Here is a 23,733-nt window from a genome sequence, read left to right as displayed (position 1 = left end):
ATTCAGTACATCATTAGCGAGGAATCTTCAGAATGATTCTCTTTTATCAATTTCTAAAGCATACCTTACTCCCACAAATGTGTTTTCTTTAAAAATTGTGGCTGGCACTGATTGGATTTGGGAATCTTTAACCGCCCATGAGGGGATGCTGTAACAGCAACAGACCAGCTTTGTTGTGGCGCCATGAGTACCACTGGTGCTATATGTGAAATCTCAGCTATATATATGGGCACACAAGTGTCCTTATACCTCAGTTATATTTTTTCAATGCATCATAGATCTTGCTTTTAGAACTTGCCTTTTAGGTTGTTACCAACTTTGTGTTCTTCACCATCTACGTCCTCTGGCTTTAAGCTCTGCAAGGATTGCAACAGGCAAATATTGATATTTGATCTGTCCCAGACCTGCATTTTGTACCTTGGTGTGGATCATGATACTGACTCTTACTGCTCTTATCAAGTTGTACAATTGAAGAGTGTAATTGTCAATGGCATGGCACTAGCTAAATTGTCCTTCCTTACAGAAAGACCATACGGCCGCCAGGTGTTTTCTGCCGCCCTGACCCAATTGTAGGAAACCAAAAAGGTAACAAAGTAACTGCAGGGAACATAATAACCACAGAGAATGGTGTAGTTATGAAGTCTCCCTCCTGACCTCGCTGTTGGATGGTGGGGTTGCCATTGAGGCAGGGTAATGCCACAAGCCAAGTGGTGCTGGGCTGGGGGCTGTGAGGGGTAGGCTAAACAGGCTACCTTCACCAACCATGTGGGGAGACTGGGACTCATCACGTTGCTACCATAGACCCTCCTGCCATTTAAGGAAATCAAGGATCAGTGATTACATGGAGCTGGCCAAACCTGCTCACTTGGCTCCTCTGATACAGGTACAGAAATCAGATATAAATCCACAGGGGGGAAAGAGCAAGATCGCAACAGTAGAATATGAGCAATGCATCAGTCACCTCCCAAGTGCTCCACTCTCATACAGCCAAGACCGGTTAGGCTAAGGGAGTGCAACCCAAAGGCAAGGCCAGGGTGTGGCAGGCAGAAAGAGGACCACTCTAGGGGGAGGAGTGAGTCAACCTTAAGTCCCACATCAGCGCTGTAAACCATCCCCAGGGGCTTGTCTAGTCATCCAATCCCCATCTCAGTTGCTTAAAGAAACATACCTGCATTCTCTTACACAATAGAGAGGCTGTAAAGCAGAGCCAAAGCATTGAAAAATGCAGGACCTGTGCCAGAATGAAGTGGGAGTTTGAAAGAAGAGTGCCTTCCCGAGCCAGCTGGAGAGATCAATGTGACTAGGTGTAGCAAGTACAGGAGAGAGGAGACCGGAGGCGAGGCCCTGAAACCCGAAGGGAGCGAGAGATAGGAGGTTGGAGGAGATAGGAGGCCGCAGCAGAGGCAGAGGGATGACAGACCCTTGAGTTGGGAAATTAAATGGCCCAGAGGGCGGGGAGGAGAAAGACCCAGATGGCTGGGAGGAGAAAGATCCAGATAGCTGTGAGCAGACAGATCCAGGACACTGGGAGGGGAATGACCCAGGGAGCTGTGGGGTGGTTAGAACCCAGAGGGCTGTGAGCAAAATACCCAGAATTCTGGGGGGAGAAAACCTGCAAGCCAGGAAAGAAAAAGTCCCAGAGGGCCTGGGAGGACATAGACCCAGAGGGATGGAAGGAGAAAATCCCAGGGGGATTCGGGAAAAAGGCCCAGAGCGATGTGGAGAGCTATCAGTCCAAGAAAGGTTGAAAAGAAAATAGACAGAGATAAAGGAAAAGGACAAATAAGCCTGTAGAGGAGTTATTGGGAGAGCTGGAGGAGTAGAGAAACATCCAGAAGGAGAACGAGGAGGTAGTAGAGCCCAGTACAGAGAAGAATCTGGAGGATCCTAAGACACCATTGGGTAGACCTCAGGAGGGTGGAGGAACAAGATTGTGGCGAGGTGTCTTGGAAGGGCAGGAGAAGTTTAAAAGAAAGAGAGAGAAAGAGGAAGATCCAGGGCAGGGCTGTAGAAATAATACTGGAGGCAGGACGCAGAGGGCAAATGACAGACTGGCCCACCAAGAAAATGAAGTGTTGGGAGATGTGGCGTGTGGCTCCAGGCCTTGGTAAATGGCCTGCTGTACCATGACACCACCAACAGAGCCAACCAATGGATCCCGTCCAGTTCTGAGACTCCGGTGGAGGTTTCTGCTTATGAAAGCCAGAAGAAGTTTGCAGGAACCCCTTAAAAGCAAGACTGAGAACCAGGAGTAGAGAGATTCCGGGAAGACTATAGAAGAAGGCAATGGGAACCCCTTAAACTGGAGTCTGTGAACAAAGTGGAGAGAGACCCTTGATAAGACCATAGAAAAGGGGTTTGGGAACCCCTTAAATCATGGACTGGACCAAAGAGAAGAGACCCTGAGAAAAGCAGTGAAGAAGAGTGCAGTAACCCTTTAAACCTGAGACTATAAGCATACCTCGTAGTTTTTGGGAGAATGTATTGTTCAGACACTCTTTGACTTTGTAAGAGCACCTTTCTTTTTAAGTTATAATTAAGCACTGCCCGCAACCTGGAGAATCACCATCCACGCAACTTTGGTTAAGTTAAAAGTCCCTCTATTAATTATTTGGGCCCTAATTTGTACTCCGAGCATAATAAAGGTTTTGTTAATCACTTACTTGTGTCGGACTATTTGTGTGTCGATCAATGTCAACCATGTAACAGTGCCAACAATGGGCAAAGCTATTCGGCTAGTAAAAAAATCCTCAAACAATTAACAAGAATGATTAGGTAAGTTTCAGGACGTCCAAGTACAAGGTAATTAATGCTGAAGACGAATACTGGGTAATGACTGACAAATGATGATAACAGAGACTACATGACAGGCAATATGGAATAAACAAAGAAAGACAGACGGTGGACAGTGAGTACAGTGCTAGGTAGACACAGAGCATTGTGAACTGCCAAAGCTATCTTGCATCATCTTTTTATGTAAAGTGTAACCTGGAAGTTCTTTGTTGCACTGTAATTGCCTTCCCCATCTTGGTCAGAACTTCTTTCTGGGTAGACTAAGGGCTTAGAGTCTGATGGCTAAATGTATGGCAAACACACCCCCTCCCGCCAATGACACCATACATGTTTGAGGATGTCAACATAATTGGACAGGATGCATTTCATCCATCTGTAAAATACTGACCATGTGAAATGACACTGTTCCATGACAATGGTGGAGTAGGGTGCCAGGGTCTTTAATGCCCTCCATAAATTTACAACCAGGTGTTCTTGGTCTCCCAAGTTCTGGTGTGAGCAGTGCTCCAGATGAGATTTTGAGGTGGGAGTATTTTACAGGCTATTTTTAAACTTAGAGAGTAAATGCGATTTCAATGGAGTAAAAATCAGTTTCATCATTTGCAAGAGAGTACCAAGTATGTTACATCCAATGATGCGTGCAAAAAATTAAAACCATCACAATTTAGGAATCATACAATCACCGCACCTACAAATATTTTGAATGCAAAAATGCAAAACCTTTTGCTTTGCATTTCAGCGCAAGTATGTGTGGGGGGGGTTAAGGTAATAAATAAGCTACGGGGAGTATGGGGGAGGCAGTGGGGGGTCTTTTAGATTAATACCATTTAGACACATTTAAGGAATACATTAAGAAGGGGCCTATCAGGGGGATTTGAAATGGGCTGCCAAAGGAAAACACCAATCCCGGCCGAGCTTACAAATACACCCCACCAGCCCAGGTATATGAAAGGTCCTGAAGAAAGCTATTAAGGGGCACAAGCTGGAACGAAGTTATTAATAGACACAAGCAGTAAGGGAGCAGACATGCTACTCACCACTCCCTGTACGAAAAGGAAGACAGCTACCTAGGTAGTACACCTGTGGCTGTTATCCAACAGAAGCTATGGCAGATATAAGCCAGAGAGCACACCACAAGGACTAGTGATGCAAAGTAGATGGAGCCCACTGCAAGGTTATACGACAGAGACCTGGACAAAGGAGGAAGGTATGATTACTGGGTCCTTCCAAGAGAAGCCTAAGGAAAGACCTCTGACAGGAGGGTGATCATATTTTTTGCCTGACAAAGAAAAAAGTCTGAATAAAGTGAGAAGAGCCCAGAGATAGAAGAGGTATCAATAAAGTGAAAGACCCAGATTTGGAGGGAAGAAATACACATTCCATCCAGAGATGATAACTTTGCTGTATCAGAGAAAAAAGAGCCACCACATAAAGATGCAAAGGCAGGCAAGGGAGAAAAGCCCTTACTTAATGGCAAAGGACGAGGAGATAAAGAGCCAGGGAAATAGGCCTACCAAAAGCAACCAAAATTGTCTCTGAAATAGAGAGACTATCTGACCAAGAATCCAGTGAATGGGTCAATTACAAGCACTCTGAAGGCACCTCCCCTTAGGAGAAGACGTCTCTATGTGTGATTGAAGATGGGGTGGAAGATCACCAACCCAAACTAAAAGGCAGTGGAAGGAGAGAAACATAGAGGGAGAAAGAGAAAGAGAAAGAGAAAGAAAGAGAGACGCAGGACTTTTATTTTATTTTCCCATCAGGTCCCTGAGTGAAGAGAAAAATCATATGTGCTCTTTGATCCATCTTAGAGGAACGGGTGGATCCATGACTGGAAGAAAAAGAACCACCAACCCAAACCTAAGGCAGGGGAAGGGGCATTTACCCAGGCCTCTAAGGGAATTGGGACAAGCCAAGAGACCAGGGAGAGGTGTGAATCCTGGAGGAGATTGTGCAGGGTAGCATATGTGTTTAATTTGTTTACAGAATAGAGTTGGGTACTGATAGAATATGTTTGTGAGGCATTGATTGCCCAATCATTGTGAACCCTTCTTCTGGAAGTATAGGGTTAGCCAAGAGGCTGAAGGACTTGTTAAGAATAGGGTTGAACTGTATATTGGCCAACACATTTGGACTTGTGTTGGAGAATATGGAGTACACGGGAGAGAGACAAAGAATCCCTTAGATTAGGTTTGAGACCTTTTCTGTTATGTCATCAGTATCCAAGGAGCTGGGAACCAAATGTAAAACCCCACTTTGTGTTGTCCAGTCCTTGACAGTTTGACTAATGCACTCTTAATTATTCGTCTAGCATTCCCCTACACCCAGTAGGAATTTTCCAAACCTAAATCCTGAACCTGAGATTTGTTTGCAAATAAAAGACTCTTATCCCATCAGTTCTGTCACTTCCCATTTCTCTGCATTCTCACATTTCTTTAACATTTGGGAGTGTATAACTTTCATAAATAAACATTTTACATAGGTACCTGACAATAACTTGGATAACAAAGTTTTTGGGGGGAATATATAGAAGCTAAATATAAACAGACACTGTACAGCAGCAATATGTTATAATGAACACTCTGGAAATATATATGGCTCTTTTCATTCCAGGGACATATTTAAAGGGAGAAACCTCTCAGTTTAAGATTTATTCATGAGCTGCAGTTACTTTACAAATAAGGAACCTTTGAACAATGAAACCAGCGGGTAAAACCCACCACCAGAAAGAAAGGATATGTCAACAATTAAAATGCAAATCCTTTAGCCATCTCTGGCAGTGCTATACTGGCATGCTCAAGGGTTGGTAACAACACAGGTTGGAGATATTCCTCATCACCCAAGAAAGGTATGTTGTAATGCATCCTGAAGTGCCTGACATGCTTCCCATCAAACCAAATGGAGTGCAACCTCCACCCTAGTGACTCTGCTCTGTAACAGAAGATGCCTGAGCTATTTATGTCATGTTATGTTACACAACATTACTAACAAAAAAAACACTATCTGCTACTAGCATGGCCATGAAGATCTGAGGCCTGTCGGATGGTACACAGCAACAGCTCTGGGGAATCTGGAAGACCATAGTTGGGAATCACAATACATGATATAAGGTACATTTTATTCTAGAATTCAATGGCAAATGCAAAGAAGACCAAAAAGGGCCAATTCTCAAAAAGTGCAGCAATAAGACAAAGCACAGAGGAGGACCTTCCTTTGCTTGTAACACTTTAACAAATGTGCTGGCCATCTTGTTCTCAATGGTGGCATGCACATTTCAGGGGGTGGGCACTTGCCCACATTAGTATCGGGAGCTTCAACCCTGACACTGAAGTATAACAGGCTCCCAACTCCCACTTGGAAGCTGGGAGCGCATTTCACAGTGACGGGATATTAAAGGGCCTACGATCAAGGAAGAAAAGCATTGTAATGCCTGTTCGAGAGCTAGAATGCAAGTGAGACAGCAGCAGATCATCCCCCTGCACTTCGATTTTAGACAAATGAATGAACGGGTCAAGAATGACCCTTTCCTGCATTGCACATCCCTTCCAAGCAGGTGCAAGGCAATGACTTTGTACATTTTAAAGTATATCCTGTCCATGACTATTGGATGGGCTTTAAAATGTTGTATGTCTTTTGGTCTCCAAACCCCCCAAAAAACGATCAACATACCATGTGATCGACACCAAGCGATCTGCATTGTGTACTGCTCGACATTCGCATTATTCAATGCAAAAATGCACAGTGAATGCCCCCTGGTGGTTGCTATGACAATGCATATTTATTACATTCCAAATCATGTTCTGAATGTGTATTGTCTTTTACATTGTATGAGGGGACCCCTCTCTGGATGCCCCTAAAGCCCCACCACAATTCCTCACACCTTGACCACCACACACCCCACCTTGTACCTCTTGTTTCTCCTAGGGCACCCCAGCCCTGACGATCAGATGTGCATGTTGGCAATGTGACTTATGACAATGACAGTGGGGTAGGGATCAGAATTTCATGACCACCGTCAGTTGTTGAGCAGGTTCAAGTCAATAAGTAGACCCAATACCCTTTTAAAATTTGCAAATGCACAACATGGGTGATAAACAGCAATTGGATGTATGCATATACCAAACCTGGTATTGTGTGTGGGGTTGTGATTGGCTCTGTGTTCGGCTAGGTCAGTTATTAGTGAAATGGATGCGTGAGGAACTGTAATGGACTAAACACTGTCAATATGTATATGGCACCTGTGCAAAAGAGCATAGGGTGTCTAATTGATATTGTATTTAGCTATTCCAGGACCACTGCATTTAAGAGAATAGTTGTAAGGCTAGTATGCATAAACATTAGAAAGAGGAAGCCAATTGCACCCTAGAGGTTTATCACACAAACATTGTGAGGGTGCTCAATGGCCTGTTAACTGCAGATAGTCATGCCTCACTTTAAGAAACATGCTCCATGGGTCAAGGGTGAATCTGTTGATAAGGGTATAGTCTTCATTCTTTATAAGTCAGATAGGATGAGGTCCTAGATGAAAACTATCACGTCTGCCAAGACTAAACAATTCCCAGTAGGTAAGCTTGATTACACCAAGGTCTCCTATTGCTAGAGGTTCTGATAAATATATATATATATATATATTGTGTTACAGTCAAATAACTTTTCACATCTTACAAAAAAAGATTAAATATCAACATTATTAAATATATCAATTATTCATTTTAAAACCAAAAGAGACATTACATTGTTGCATCATTCATTAATTTACACTTTACCATATACATGTTTTTCCCCTCACTCTACTATTGGGTAAGCTGTTTTTTGGAACTAAGCATTCAGTTTTTCGCTCACCTTTAGCCACACATGATATAAGGCTACGAGGACAGATTTGTTTTCGTAGTTCACACAATACCACCAGAATTTATCGTTCTTTATGCTTTGCAAGTTGTTAACATACTTTCGCAATCTAGTCATATAAAGCGGCCCATTTACTGAGCAGTGTATGAGAACGTGCTGGGGGGTTTCTATAGTGTTCTTCAATTTGCACATTCGGCAGGTTCTTTCTATACCAGGAATGTGTAAACCCGGACCCATATTATTTAGGAGCCGTAATTTGTTTATCCTTAGTAATAGTATAAATCTTCGTAGTGCAGGACTACAGCACAATTTCACATAGTGTTGCAGGGTTTTAAATTTGTAGATTAAGTTGATGATTTCTCTCCCTTGTTTCAAACGAGATAAATGATCAAAGTTGGCCGCCCAGACCCAGGCCTCCAATTTTTTAGTAAGGTTTTTTTTCCTGAAAGTGATAGTCCTCCAACCAGTTTGGAGTCCAGTCTATTTCTTTAAAGGTTCTGAGATATCGCATATGTAGGGCAAGCCATGAATTCTACAGCCATCCTCCAATTACTAAACAAAGGGGAGTTCAGCCGCCTCTGTCAACACCGACTCCTCCCTAAGATGGACCTTCCTGAAACCAGCCTAAGGATTCTACCAAACGAGTGGGTTTCAGGGCTGCACATGGTTTTTTGAGGTTGTTTCTTAGTACTCATTTAAAGGGAAGGTGGGAGTCTCATTGCCCAACTAAAGAAGCGAATTCAGAAAGTTGTGCCCGCTTTTGATGAAGTAGAAAAATCAGTAGACCGCTGTAGGACTAACTAAAGCAAGGGAAAACTGGCACTCAATCTTCTGTTTAGTAAAAGGGCAACTCAAGCAGAATCATCTACAATCGTAAGTTCCATCACTCTTGTTGTTTCTGAAAAAGACACTATTTTCAATTAAATTGTCAAGGCTTAATGTATGTAATGCCACTATTGGGTCATCTTGACCTTAAAAAGCGTAAACTGTGGAGTTAATTTGTGTTGTATACCAAATAGAAACGTAGTGGAAGAAATAATTTGTCTTGGGAGGATCGCTTAGCGGCAACATGCTCGCCTTGGAAGCAAAACGACACGAAGCAGCACAGGTTCGATCCCCGGGTCCGTGCTTAGAAACCTCTGGGTATTAAGCGCATTATAAATAACCTATCATATCATATCATAATGCCCCATGCAAATATAGTGATAACATTTCAAACACATTATTTTCATTCAACTGCAATTAAAGACAGGTGTCCGGCACAAAAATGCACTGAGTTAAATTAAATAATTATACTGACACAAAAACTCATATTTGTTATGTGTATTTTTTCTTAGGCAGTCCTTCTCCAGCTGAATGGCCGTACAGCATACCCCTTTTGTAAACTAGAAGTTTTGGATTGTAATCTAAATACCTGGTCTACAGAGCGACTTGGAAAAGTCATCAATTTCAGCAACCTGGTCTCCATTGTTCTGGATTATAATGAGTAAGAAAAGTCTATGTATATATTTATGGGTTTGTCGCCTCAAGGTAAGACCATTCAAAGAAAGTGGTTGATATTGTGTGCTCATTGCCTCATCACTCAATAGGTGATCTTGGAGCCTCATTACATAAAATAGGAGTGGTCAGCATTATCTTCCATCCAGGTGGAAAACCTAGGCACAGAAGGATTGTTATATGTAATAATCCTCTCACTTGCATACTGTGCAAACAGGCGGATCTCCGGGAGAGCCTGCCCCTTGCTCCGCAACCTGTAACTTGGTGCTGGGCACAGGGGGAAGGTTTCTGCACTTCTTGGGAGAGAGCCTCCTGAACCTACATCTTGGGGTAGCCAGCGTCCCTATACTACACTCAAATCCTGACAAATGTTTGGGAATGCCAGGGATTCCCAAACTCCAACTGCCCCAAAACCTGTCCAGAAAGGACTGGTCTAATTTAGAACATTGGTCGCCACGGTACGGTAGCGCCCTTGCAAATCCTCTCTGCTATTTATTGTACTGACGAGTAGGGGCATCTGATGTTGTTTAATCTCCACGGCCTCAATGATCTGCTTAATTCACTGGGCAATCTATAAGTGGTGGAATCTTCTGGTTACTGGCAGACACTGCCAGACTATGGTTACCTAGAGGTGGATGTTTTCACTCATTTCTTTAATAGCGTCTTTCTTAGTCATATATAAGTCAGCTTACTCTGAGTAAATAAATGTAGAATGGTAATAATACTTACTCTTGTGCAGTAGCACTGATTTGCTGACTCTGTCTTGACAAGCCTTTGCAGCCAAAGACATTTGTGTTCCTTTTTTTAAAATCCAAGGCAGAGAGTCCCAGAAAAGGTACAAACCAAAAAGCGCTTTGTTAGCCATTTGATCCTCAGCCATGAACGGCAGATTGAAAAAATAAAGAGCTAGTTTTAAATAGCTGATCATCCCACTCGCCCTTTTTTGTGTAGAACTCCATGTGTGAACCTTAAAAAATACAATCTTATAACAGTGGGTACGGGGTATTCAAGGAGATTCTCACTGCGACTAGGTTTGAGATCAGTGAATCTATCTGATTACAAAGTATGTCGCATGGAGACTGTCATGGGAGTGAGCTCCTCCTCCATAGATAAGTAATATGTCAAAATGACAGTGCTCAGACTATGTCATTCATTTTTTATTGTTACTGATTATGATTATGCCCCCAAGAATATATAGACTTGCTTTTTGCAATTGGATAGTGTGATTTTCAATGATGCATCAATTCCAGGTTAATCCCTTGAAAATTCTTAATTCACTGAGCTACGTTCTCCTAGAGGCCGCGATCCCTGTGAGAATACAACTGTTTCATATCTACATTTCTTTGAACAAAGTACAAACCTTTGCTGGTAATACAAGTAGATACAGCTGATCTGAAAAAAATAAGTGCATTCTGCAAAATAACAAACTTCATATTATGAATGACTAGCTTAAGTACCCGGCTTTGCTCGGGATGTCCATTCTCAGATTTATTTTCATATTCCACTGAAAAAGATGAACAAATATTGTTGTTTGCCACAACGGAAAAACGCAATACATGTTAATCTTCCTAATTAATTGAACAATACATTTTCATTTATCTCTGATTTAAATTCTCCCATTAATATCATATTTGTAAGCTTACCCTCATTATTTGCAGTGTTGTTGGCAGTGGTGGCCATTTTCGCTGCTAAACACACACGGCAAATAATCAGAGTAAGCATACAAATATGATATTCATTTGAGAATTTAAATTGGAGGTAAATAAAAATGTGGTGTTCAATTAATTAATTAAATTAACATGTACAAAGTTTTTTGCAAAACAAATCAATGAAAAGAAAGACACACTAACTCTCTTCTAAAAAAAATCGAAAACAAAAAAAACACAAGCCCAGTTTAGCACAGACAGCGCGATGATGAGCACTTTCTACAAATGGCCTGTAGATGGCACGCCGAACACCACAAAACGTAATGCTGAAAAACCAAAACATTAATTATCTCAGGAACAGCATGACGTATCGAGCTAGAAATAGTTCCATTAATTTGGCAATGAAATAAAAGAATATTCCATGCACAATTCATGACGCCAGACCTCACCGTTCATGAGGAGTTACATCCCCAAGGTCAACACTATATACAAACCCACACACAAACACAACTTTGTTTTATATATAGATTGATTGAAATGACATAATAAAAGACAGCTTTAAGATGCATAACACCAGGCAATGAAGCATGTCTATATACTAACCACATCATAGTGCAAGAATAAAATGTGAACTAAATATTTTTACTGAAATGCGAAATTCACTCTTTTCAGAACAAATGTTAGATAAGGGAAAGGTGGTGAAAAATGGTAGGCTATTATTCAACACATTGAAGTAGCAGGAGAACAACAAGGTCAATCACTCACTCAAAGGGCAGGAAGTGTCGATGGCAACAAAAAAGTGGAATTAAATCATTGTTATCTGAATTCCTCAGTCACTTATTTGCATGGCCAACACATGATACTATAATGACGGGCTAATTTATTTGTAAATTAAAACTGACACAGTTAAATTCCATCAATAAGGACCTTGTGCAGCAAACGCTTATGCGAGACATAAAATGGAAGTCCATTGAGTCTGTATACCTTAGAAAATCACCTGGATTGGATGGTCAGCGCTCCGTCTTCTATAACACATTCACAAAATATATATATCCCAACATGCTAGAAGTTTAAGACCCAGCAATTGAAAACCCAGAGCTCTCCAGGGATAAAGCAGTTCTCTTACATTATTTTTCTACCAACATATGATACTATAATGAAAAGCTCATTTAGTTGTAAATTAAAATCAAAACGTTTAAATAAACTAAGGACCTTGTGGGCCACACACTTATGCTAGACAAAACAGAGAAGTCCATTGAGTTTGTATACCTTGGAAAATCACTTGGATTGGACGGCAGATCTCCATCTTCTAAAACACATTCACAAAACATACATATCCCAACCTGCTCGATGTTTAAGACAAAGCAATTAAAAACCCAGAGCTATTCAGGTGTAAAGCAGTTCCCTTACATTATTTTCCTACCAAGCACAAATATAGATCATCAGGAATGCAGAAACTAAAGGCAGATGTCATTGGTCAACTCAGGTGCACATATTGTTATGATGATTTGGGCAGTTAGACTTGCTGAATCATTTCGGACTTACTTGATGATCAAACAGGTTTTTACAAATTCTCAGATATGATGCGGCCCTGTGAGCCAGGTCCTTAATATCATCATCATATTTACTTTATTTCGGCATGGTGCCATAGAAGTGCTAATATCACACAACGCAGATGCTTCTGTATGTCAACACTCAAGCTTACATTATGCCTCTTAAAGTGGGGTTAAAAACAGATAAGATACCTGGGAACTGGTATTACAAGAAATCCTAGTCATTCACTAACATCAAATATCAATTATGCAGTTACTCAAATTATGCAGTAAGAAAAAAGGGTCAATGCTTAATTTATTCTTGTAGGCTAAAATTATTATTATGAAGATTAACATTTTCTCAAAGATGTGTGTTCTAGTGTATATGTGCTCTGCATGCTACTACTACCCAAATTATGTTGACATTTTGATGAAAGATGTTTGGTGCAGGAAAAAGTTGGCGGTAATGGAATTACTGCATGTTTTCCCGCTATGCGATACTATGGCCCTGGAGTGGGGGATTTACCTCCAGCATGATGGTGGGGGTAAATCCTTCCACTTTCTGATTAAAATCTGCAAAATCAGTGGAATTTCCGCAGCAGTAATTCCGCCAGCGGTAATTCCATCAAAAATGCCCCACAGAGTCCAATGGACTCTCAAAAAATGGGGATTCACTCTGCCACTGCCCCTGTAATCTGTCAGTAATTCCCAAACCAACTCGTAATGAGGCTCAATCTAGAGGCCTAAAAAAGCAAGATATCTTTGATAAACTAAAAATTCCAATTTGGAATGGTGATTTTGGCTTACTCGGATTGAAGGAAATTCACTCTGATTTCTTCTGGAACACAAAAACATTTGGCACAACTTTGCTAATATAGCGTCTTCAAATTGGGTTGCCTTAAAAGCTTCCATTCCAAAACAATAACATGCAAATGGCACTGCTTGCTGATAAATCCAGACTCTATTTTGTCCCATTAAAGTGTTATTGGGAAGAGGAGTGTTCCGAAGGGCTGTTGGTGAGCATCTATTAGTAAACCACAACATCCGATCAGGCTTTTCACCAGTTCAGTGGCAAGCATACACTGTTTTGAAGCAATCCCTTTGAAAAAGAATCAGACAGTGATTGTACTATGGTCTGCTACACCACAGTCTAGGGCACTAAACATTAAGCCAAACCATAGCTCATATTTGTGAATAATTTCTGAATTCATGAATGACTTAAAAGGCAAAACAATTTGGCTCATCAAATGCTCTTTCATTTTGGTGTGCAAAGGAACCACAAGGTGCATGTGGCTGTTGTCTTTCCCTTGGAGCACCGAGGATGAGGTCCTTGTTCAACCTGCACTTCAGCTGGGAAGGTATGGGTGTCATGGGGATTAAGATGGATCGACCAAAGGAGGTAGAGAAATAAATATGGCACTGGCCACATGGCTAGCCCAAGCAGAATATGCTTGCTTCGCGGATAGAGCAATTTATGTAAATCATAAATTCAATACCACACTTGTGCTGACTCAATCCTGCGGTCAATAAACTGGATACCATGTGTGCTTGATAGTAGTAACTGGAGAACTGGATTGAGGTAAGCCGTGTGTAGGAGGTGCTGGGACTACGAAAAAATGGTAATAAGGGAGATGCATTTTTCAGTTGATTGAGAAAACAAAAAAGGCACCGGGTTGCTGCACGTTAGAGGGTCAAGTAGTTACCTCAACATTACTTATTACAGCACTCAGAAGCTGGTGGAATCCATCATTAAGAGCTATATAACATATCAAAAGTATTATAATGTGCACTTTTTTAGTAATGGGCCTAGGAGTGGGAGAGGGTACTAGAAGTAGGGCTTTGGATCGAAAGACCGGAGCATTCTGCCAATCAGGGTCTGCCTGATACTATCATCTAAGGGTCATACAAAAACGTGATTGGCTCACTGCTCTACAGGCAAGGAAACACAAGCCCAAACCCCTTTGTATCCTATAAGGCCATATACAAAGGAATACTTTGGCAAAGTTGGCTTTGCCAATTTGCCAATTGACTTTGCCAATTTTCTACGAAAACTAAAAATGAGATCCTAAACTTCTTGTGAGTCCGCAAAATGTTGCAATTGAGCAACGATGGCATTGAATGCCATTTAAGGCTGTGCTCGTTCTTGGTGTGGCTGCTCCTTGGACAATTTCTAATCCTCAAACATCTCCTGGCATGTGTTTTCGCACCATGCTACTGAGCAATCCTATGCAGAGGCAGGGGTGTAATGAACAGACTTTGCTTATCCGGCACACATGGCTACCACCTTAACACCTGACCAGATGTCCCTAAGAGGCTGCCGCTTCTGTAGAGAGACACACAGCAAGCTTTTCAAAAAGTGAGCGATAGATGATCCAAGCCTAAATTCCAGATGACGGAGGCCTCTGCCTGACCATCACCTCTTTTTTGTTGGGAATTTTTATATCCAAACATTTGCTAGGGACTGGAATAAGGGAAGATTATAGCATTTCTTCTTTTTCACTGAACATTGCACTAAGGATGTGCATTCACATAAATTATAGGAAATTGTGTTCAAAACTATCATCAAACCAAAAAATTTAAACTGGCCTAGGGAATACCCACCTCACACCAATAATATGCCCTGGTCTGTGCTCCACGTGCAGTCCAAAATTGCATTCATTTGTCACAGATTTCCCAGTTAAGGATAGGACACAATTTATGTATTCTTATTTTATTTTATTTTAGGTTCGGCGATGATGGACTCAGATGCCTTGTTAATGGGTTGGAAGGAAACAACAAACTTCTGTCTCTCAGCTTGTGCTACTGTAATCTGGAACCACCTGCTGGGTCGATGCTAGGCCAACTTCTAGCACAAACAGCTGTTCAGTAAGTTCTACACTGTTTTGAGAAATAAAACATTAGTACATGCTGCCATTATCTTTACCATGGTCACCATAAATATGCTGCAAACAAGATTACGGCTGTATATAAAGAAAAGGTACATTTACACTCTCATCCCATCAACATCAAGGATAGCACTTCTTTGATGAGGGCAACAAAACAATGAAAGGATCAGCCTATCGATGCATTACTTAAAGAGGGAGATTGAAATTTGTAACGTATCTTAACATTGTCTAAGTCGTATCCTCAAATGGGTAAGAAAGGTTGATAAAGAGTAGACAAACTGAACAACAAAAACCTCTATTGAATCGTTTAAACATGCTATACTTTTTCATGATGCTTGTGCCCTCAATATATTCCAGCATTGCATTGTGTGACGAAACTCAGGATGTCGTTACTACTTCTATGGGGAAAGCCCCTTCCAATGAGGCCAGGGAGGTGAGGCCGCTACCTGATAACCCCCCTAGGGGTGGTAATCGGCGGGTGGATCTGATGGGGAGGGAAACCCCCTATCGGATGAGGGATGACACCTTGAGAGATACGCCGTATTATTCCCCTACACCACAACCTCCCTCACCATGTTACCCTGCACAAGACATAACCCCACACACTTCCACGTATGTCTAGAGAGTAGACAAGGACATTTCCCCAAGAAATACTTGGACAAGGAAGAGCAACAACCACCTAGTGAGGAGGGGAGACCTCACTACTGGGAACAACAACATAGTAAGGAATGGTGTCCGGTCAAAGAATCGAATGCAAAATGATTGAATGCTATAGGGTTGAGTCAATAGGACCTAAAACAAAAGGGTCGAATTTTTTTTTTTATTGAATGTATATTTTTTTTTGGGTTTCCGTATAGGAAACAAAAGTGATTTTTACAACAAAAACGGGGGTTTGGCACCCCCCAAAAAAAAATAATAATAAAAAAAAAAATTGACCCTTTTGTTTTCGGTCCTATTGATTCGACCCAATTGTATTTAGATCCTTTTGATTCGATCCTTTGACCTACAACCGTAAGCAATACAAACTTCACTACTGGGACAAGGAAGAGCAACAACAGCATAGTGAGGATTACAGACCTCACTACTGGGACAAGGAAGAGGCATGGCCCAATATGGGAGGTCCGCAGAACCAAGATGTGTGGACTGTTATGTTATGTTATGTTAGTGGTTTTTATGAAGCGCATGTTCGCCAGGGGCATCATGGCGCTAGGGGAACATCAGGAACAGGGGGCCCTAGAACAGTAGGCTTTTAACAAGTTGACGAAAGCCAAGATGGTCAGCAGTTGCCCAGAGTGACAAAGGCAAAGCGTTCCACAGTTTGACCACTGCAACCGAAAAAGAGCATCCACCTATCCGATCCCTCCGAAACCAAGGGATGACCAGGGCATGGTTGATAGTGCTGACATTTGTCCTGCAGGAATTCTGCTCCCACTCAATAATAGGCTCTCTGAACAATACAAAAGGGGTTTGAAGATAATCCACTTCTGAACCGGAAGCCAATGGAGTGAGCGCAGAACCGGGGAGATATGGACACTGTAAGGGGTGTTGGTGACAATATGGCTGCAACCGTTGGAGGATATAGGCTGGTTGGGCCAAAAATAGAGAGTTGCAGTAGTCCAGGCAGCTCAGCACCAGGGAGGAAACCACAAGAGGACGGAGCTTAGATGCCATAGAGCAGCTAATGCTGTTCATCTAATAAAAAGGGAATAAGGACTGCCAAAAGGGAGGGTGCCTTCCAGGAGGAAGCGGGAGATTAGAACACTGGAAGCTGTGCAGAAGACGGGAATGCCGGGATTACAGAGAAGGGGATGCTTACAGGCTGGTGAAGGCATCCCTAGAGGCTCCATCACAGATGAATGATTGCATACAGCAGAAGCCTGAACTCCTATTCAGTCAGGAAGCCTGGAGTGTGCAAAGAAGTTGAGCCACATTGCTCAGAGGCTTGATTCAGCGCATAGCTGCTGCAAGTTGGGGAAAGAGTGAAGAGAATCTGAAGGAGCCTGAAGAACCGACAAGCAACAGAAAAGGACCAGTAAGCTCTCCAGAGAGATCGGGGAGACTGGGACAGTTGGCGGGAAGGCTAGAAGAGGGCAGGATCACAAATATGAGTCTGGGACCCACAACCATTTACCGGATCACAGCCTCCATGCCAAGCCTCGTAGTTACAGTACCTGGCGGGAGCATACACCAGGTTGGCTGTGACCAACGGAGAAGTAGTAGTAGAAGTAAAACCAGACGACTAAACCCATGTGAAGAGAGAGCCAAAGCAATCTTCATGGGGACAGCATCTGGCAGGAGAGAATATACCAGGTGGGCTGTGAACAAAGGAGGAGCAGTAGTAGTAGAACCAAACCAAGAAGATTACAATTCAAAGGCAAGTCTGGGATTCCTACCCACGTGAAGAGAGAGCCAAAGCAATCTTCACGTGCACAGCACTAGGCAGGTGAGTACACCATGTTGGCTGTGACACAAGATGGAGTAGTACCAATGACTATACCGACATGAATTCTGGACTCTAACCTCAGCATGACCCGTCACATAAATGCTATCGCCTCATCATCTGCCTACACCACTAAGCTCCTGAATGCAGCAAAATCCTTCCTCGCCACAAAAGACTGACTGTCCATACCTAGAGCAGTAATTGGCTCCTGACTAGACTATGGCAACTCTCTTCTAGTGGGCATCTCCAAGCACAACATCAACAAACTACATACGATACAAAACAATGCTATCCATGCAGCCATGAACTTGACCAAACTGGGCCATGTGTCTGCACACAGAAAAGCAGCTCACTGGTTACTTGTAAGAGAGTGAATTAACTTCAAAATTCTCTCCATCACCTGCTGCTGCCTCTCAAACTCGGTAATGCCCTACATCTCGCACAGAATAGTCAAACACACTTGCGCCAGACCTACCAGAACTGCCTACAGCGACCGTCTGACCATCCAAGATATACTCGATCGAAAGCTGGAGGCGCTAGCTTCCCATCCATTGCTACACGCCTCTGGAATGCCCTGCCACCCCACCTGAGGACAGAAACTGCATATTGGCGTTTTAGAAAACAGCTCAAAACCAGACTGTTCAACTGAAACCTCTGTACTCCTTTCTGATGCTCCCCTTCCATTCTCTCCCTCCCCTCTGTAACCAGCGCCTGGAAGCCTGTGGGCTTTGTGTGCTCTACAACCAGGTGTGCTGTGACCAAGAAGGAGTAGTAGCAGTAGAAACACAACAAAAAGACCACAAGTAAAAGGCGGGTCTGGGATTCACACCCATGTGAAGTGAGAGCCAAAGCAATCTTCATGTGCACAATACCTGGCAGGAGAGTCTACCAGATTGGCTGTGACCAGTAAAGCAATAGAAGTTAAAGCAAAGAAAAACACAGTTGGAGCATATACAGAAAACAAATCCTTGAACAGTAAAGGCCCTCATTGAACATTTGGAGGGCACGCCAATCGGGGGATAAGGTTGTCTTGGAACACTGAAAAAGGAAAGACCCTCATTGAACATTCGAAGGGCATGACAATCTGGGGGTAAGGTTGTTTTGGAACACTGAAAGACGAAAGACCCTCGTTGAACATTCAGAGGGCACGACAACCTGGGAGTAAGGTCCTTCCTTTTTAGAAATTTTATTTGTTGCACCCTTTTGGAACTTTGTTTTTGCGAGTAGAGCAGAACCTTGAGACTAGAGAAACTCCCTTTTCATGTTAGTTTGAGTTTTAAGTATGAGGGCTAGAAATAGGAATTTTTAACACAACGGTGGACTTGTTTATTTTGACTATCCTGACAAACTCCTTAGAATATTATTTCGAGGCAGGGAAACTCCTCTTCGTATTAGGGTCAGGAAGGTGTTTCTCCAACCCTTATATTGTTTGATAAAAAAGTTTAGAAGGAGCAGAAGACAGGAGGCCAAAGGAGACCCAGGGTGCTTGGAGGGAAAGGCCCAGCAGACTGTAGTAGGAAGGTGGAGGAGAGACCCAGGAGAGTGGGAGAAAAAGACCCAATGAGCTGTGGAGAATTTGAGACAGGCATGGTATCAAGAGAAGACACAGAAACAAGGCTAACAGTTCGAAAACCTTTATTAAGATACGTAAGGTTGGCGTAACACCTTTCTTGCCCTATCTATACTTTGGGGTTTCCCTCAAGTGATGCTTCTATGCTTTGCCTGTGTCAGTAGGTCCCAAAGCAAAGTCTTTATGTGTAAAACCTAAGCTTGCCCTCACACTTTAAACAAATATGGTGTAGGAATTCTCTAAAAGAAAATAGTGTTCCAAAAATAAGTATAAAAACAGAGCTGGATTCAGGTGGCCTTCTCGCCAGGTTTTGCTCTGCTAGTTCAAAAGAAGTCAACTCACAAAGTGCCTTCAGCTCTTCAAGGCACTGTTCAAAACAAATCATTTAGCAAATGTTTGTAGGTTCTTTTGGGGTTCCCTTCCCTAAGCTTCTTAAAGTTTATAGTTCCTTTTAGGCCTCTCAGGATTTCCTTGCCCAAGCTTAAGCCTCTCTTGTCTCACAAAAAATCAGCTTCTCAGGATTTACTTTTCTGAGATAGAACTTTCTCCCTCGGATTTAAACAGTCTTTCAAATGCTTTAACGAAAACAAAATAACGACAAGCATTTTCAGTGACACCTAAATAACAAAATAAATGTCGAATTGTTTAGGTAAAGTATATATGGGGGTGGGGTAAGGGATTGAAACGGGTGGGGGTAGTTTAAGGGGGTAAAAAAGCTGTATAAACAGAGGTTTGGTGTGGGACCCCTCCAAATTAAAAAAGAGGAACACAATTCAACAATCTTTCATTATTTAGGTGTCACTGAAAAAGTTGTCCGTGTGAACACATGAAAATGGGCTTATTCAAGACACAAGACCACTCCAATACAAAGTATTCACCGTATTGCAAAGTTCACACACTCGCGCACCGGGTTTCCCATTCATTAGAAACTCACTGGTTGCTTTCCCAGTTCTTATTGTAGCGCGGATCACTCAGCCTTCTGCTCACAGCCCTTGTTGCAGCACAGATCACACAGCCTTCTTGTTTTAGCTGTAGGGCTCCATCTCCTGCCCTTCAGACACCCCTGTGTATGTTCTCTCACACAGGGGAACAAGCACCTCAAGCAACAAGAAAAGGGGCAGTCTTCCTGCATGGCTCCCCTCACCATGCTCAGCCAGGTGCAGGGAGTCCCAACTCCCCTGCCATGCTTCCATGGATCGCCTCTCTCCTTGGCCCACAGCGTCTCAGTGTTCTGCTCCTGCTGCTTGCACTGGCCTTCTTGCTGCTCTTCCTGCTGCTCTCATTGCCCCTGTCGCTGTCTCATCCACAGGCAGGTCTCTTTTTATACACCTGCAGCTCCTTGACAGGCTGAAAGTGTGAAGCCTCAATTATCCCTGCCTGAACACAATTACACAGACATGATCTTAGCAGGCACCTTCGTCGTCCCAGTACCAGAGTGGTAAAAGAGCATAGTCTGCATTGCTCTTAGTTACTTCTTCCTCGTCCCAGCACTTTCAACTGTCAATTGTGGAGAAATAAGGAGAACTGCATAATATCCTATAAAGGTTGGGGGAATGGCTGGGTTGGTTGTTTATCAATAGGAAAAGGGGGATAACATGTCTTGCCCAAGGGTACCCTATTATTTCTCTTCCTTCTTCTATGTTTTTGAGGTTTGTTATTTTTCCTAATGTTCTTACCAAAGTAACTAGGGTGACAATATCCCATCAAGGTTTCTGGGGGTAAAGGTTCATCCTGAACTGGAAAGGGGTAATACCATGTCTCATCTGAGGATTCTTCCTGTCCCATTCTCTAGAACCCTCCACCCAGGTGATCTTCCCTCGCTTCTCCACCCCCTGGGTCACGATCCAAAAGTGATGGCCCTTCCCTGGTCACCTTTGTAGAGGATACCAGGGAAATAGATGTGAAACGCCCTCAGGTTTCTCACATACCCTTCCCCTTTGGACACAGCCTCCCACACAAGGGTCTGATGTTGTAGGGCTTTGAGGGTTTGGTTCATGATGAAACCTATTCTTAGTCTTTTGCCAATCCCATGCAGTATTAATTACTTCCCCTGCATCTTTTTGCCAAGTGTCAGATGGAAAAAAGGAGGGTTGGGAAGGACCGACTTGTGTAATAATGATGAAAATTTAGGGAAGTCATTTCCAAATACAGTCTCTTCCTGTAATCCCGGAATAATGGCAGGATAGTTGGTAGCTATTCCTTTTACTTGAATGGGTATATTTACTTTAGGATACATTTCCTGATCCCCACGTATGCATATTATCTTCACTAAGCAGGGTCCCTTCAACCTTTTAGGGGGTACTAGGCCAGCCCTCACTGCGGTTTGTTAACTACCAGAATCCACGAGGGCCGGTACTGGGATTCCATTAACCACTGCTGGTTTATAGGTGGATTGCGCAGAAGTGCCGCAAAAATGACTTTGCTCTTCTATCTTCTCATTAATGTCTGGATAGTCCCATTCTTCTCCTATCATACACCCAATTTCCATGGGTTCCTCTTTTCTGTTTAGGGCCCAATTTCTAGCTAAATGTCCTGGCTCTCTAGGGAAATGCATGTCAAATTTGGGGTTTTGTTGTTCTAAACTCTTCTCTCTTCAGTTCTTCTCAGGGTTTGGAGTCGGGACCTTTCTCTGGTCTTACTCTTTTCCCACTAGTTGAGGCCCGGAACTGGTACAAGGACTCAACTCTTTCTTTAGGGACAAAAAGAGGTTTCAGGGGGCTTTTACTTTACCTTCTCTCTTCAGGTTTATGCAAGGAGTGGAAATATCTGTTGGCGTCAGAAAAAGGTTGTCTAATCTCAATGGCTAGTGTGAGCATAGGTTTAATTATTTGTAGAATAGCCCGTTGGAGGGATGGAGGTAAAGAATGAATACATTTTTCTAAGCTTAACGATACTAATACCTTTGGTAATGCTTTCCTTCATAGCCATAAGGACAAGGTGTTTTAACCCGCTCTGCGAGCTCAACTGGTGTTTCTCCCAGACTCAATTTTATATTTCTGATATTTTGGCGATAGAAATTGCCCGCTTGCCATACCTGTAGTAAGAGTCCTTCTTTAATCTCAGAGAAAGAGGCAGTGCCCAGGTGATTCAACAATGGAATGATGTTTGTAACTCTCCTTTTAAAAGAGGACCTAGATAACAGATTTTCCAATCATCCCACAAGTTGAATTGGTGAGCTAGCCTTTCAACGTTCAGGAGAAAGTTCCCTAAATCCTCTCCTTTATACGGCTGTAACACTCCCTGGGGGATATGAGCCTTTTCTTGGGCAGCTCTGTGTTTCTCCAGGCCCCTTTGTAATCTTTGTTCAGCCTCAATTTGATAATTAGCAAACCTAGTCACTTCTTACACCAATGTTGCCATGGTATCTGGGGAGGACAAAGTATTACTTGAGCCTCCTTCAGATTCTGACACAGAGAGAAATCCTAGCTCATCAGTGGTGTCAAATCTTATGTCAAGGTCCCCGGAACAAACCAAGCTTGACTCATCTGTTGTAAATTCTGTAGGTGGAAAGGGTAAGGAAACATAATATTTCCCTGGCTCTAAATGTTAGTGGCCTAATGGTCCAGGTCGAATATAAGTTCTGGTTTCTCTAAGTGAGAGCGTGATCTTATACCTAGGCCTTAAGTGATATTTGGTCAAGAAAGGGAACCAAAAAACAAGTCTTGACACTTAACCGGTAGATTTAACTGTAAAGCAATTGCTCTTTTAAGTGCTAATACCCTATCCTGCTCTTGAAGTTTAGTGATAATGTCCTTCCACTCCTTCTGATGGATTACCAACCACATAAGGGTACCTCAGTTTATATCAATTGAGTGCATCACACTTCGGACACCACCTGTGAAGGCACCATGAAGAAGGACACAGACAACAGATTCAACATTAAAAATAATCACTTTTATTAACTTAAATGTCAGGATGCAAAAAGGCCTAACTTGCCCTATGTTAAGGTGGAATTTCCCTAACTAAAGAAAACTAAGGAAAGTCTGAGTCAAAGACTTCAACTGAAGAATCTGTCTGTCTGTTCAAAACCTATATTTGCCCTCATAACTGAATCTATGCAATGTGTAGGGATGTCAGCAACCAACAAGAAAACAGTGTTAAACCAAAATTCTGAGCTTCTTCCAGCTCACAGCTTCCTTTGAGCCCCTTGCCCAAGTGTTAAACAGTCCCACAAAAAAGTGTAAAAATGATCTTACGTGGACTTAAAAGGAAATAGTCTGAATCAGGGCCCGGGGTTCCCTTCCCCAAGATTTCAGTAACAGTAAAAAAAAAGCAAGGTATCCTTTTTAAAGTTCCAAAGTTTAAGTTGCAACACCTTTTATTTGAATGTTTCTTAAAGTCACTTTCAATTTAGAACTCAACCTGCTGTGGCTTGTTTGTCCTTTAAAGTTGCATTCTTTCCATTGTTTAATATGCCATATGTGGTTTAAATTTGACAGTCTGTTCTCTGTTTGGCTTCAAAAGGTCTTATTTCTGATTAGTAACAAGGTTTTGATTCAGTTCGGTATTCAATATTCATATG

General features: G+C 42.4%; 1 protein-coding gene across 2 annotated transcripts in view; it reads left to right on the top strand.

Moving 5' to 3' along the window:
• The window catches only part of LOC138491649 (uncharacterized), a 197,892-nt gene that overhangs the window by 109,829 nt on the left and 64,330 nt on the right, over positions 1–23,733 (top strand). For both annotated transcript variants that reach the window (XM_069618285.1, XM_069618284.1), the window contains 2 exons: positions 8,979–9,127; positions 15,041–15,181. In XM_069618285.1, the coding sequence (XP_069474386.1) occupies positions 8,979–9,127; positions 15,041–15,181 (290 nt within the window). The remainder of the gene's footprint in view (positions 1–8,978; positions 9,128–15,040; positions 15,182–23,733) is intronic.

Source organism: Ambystoma mexicanum, chromosome 10 (genome assembly GCF_040938575.1).
Source record: "Ambystoma mexicanum isolate Mex_15411 chromosome 10, UKY_AmexF1_1, whole genome shotgun sequence".
Lineage (NCBI taxonomy): Eukaryota > Metazoa > Chordata > Amphibia > Caudata > Ambystomatidae > Ambystoma > Ambystoma mexicanum.
This window is presented reverse-complemented; position numbering and strand designations above follow the sequence as displayed.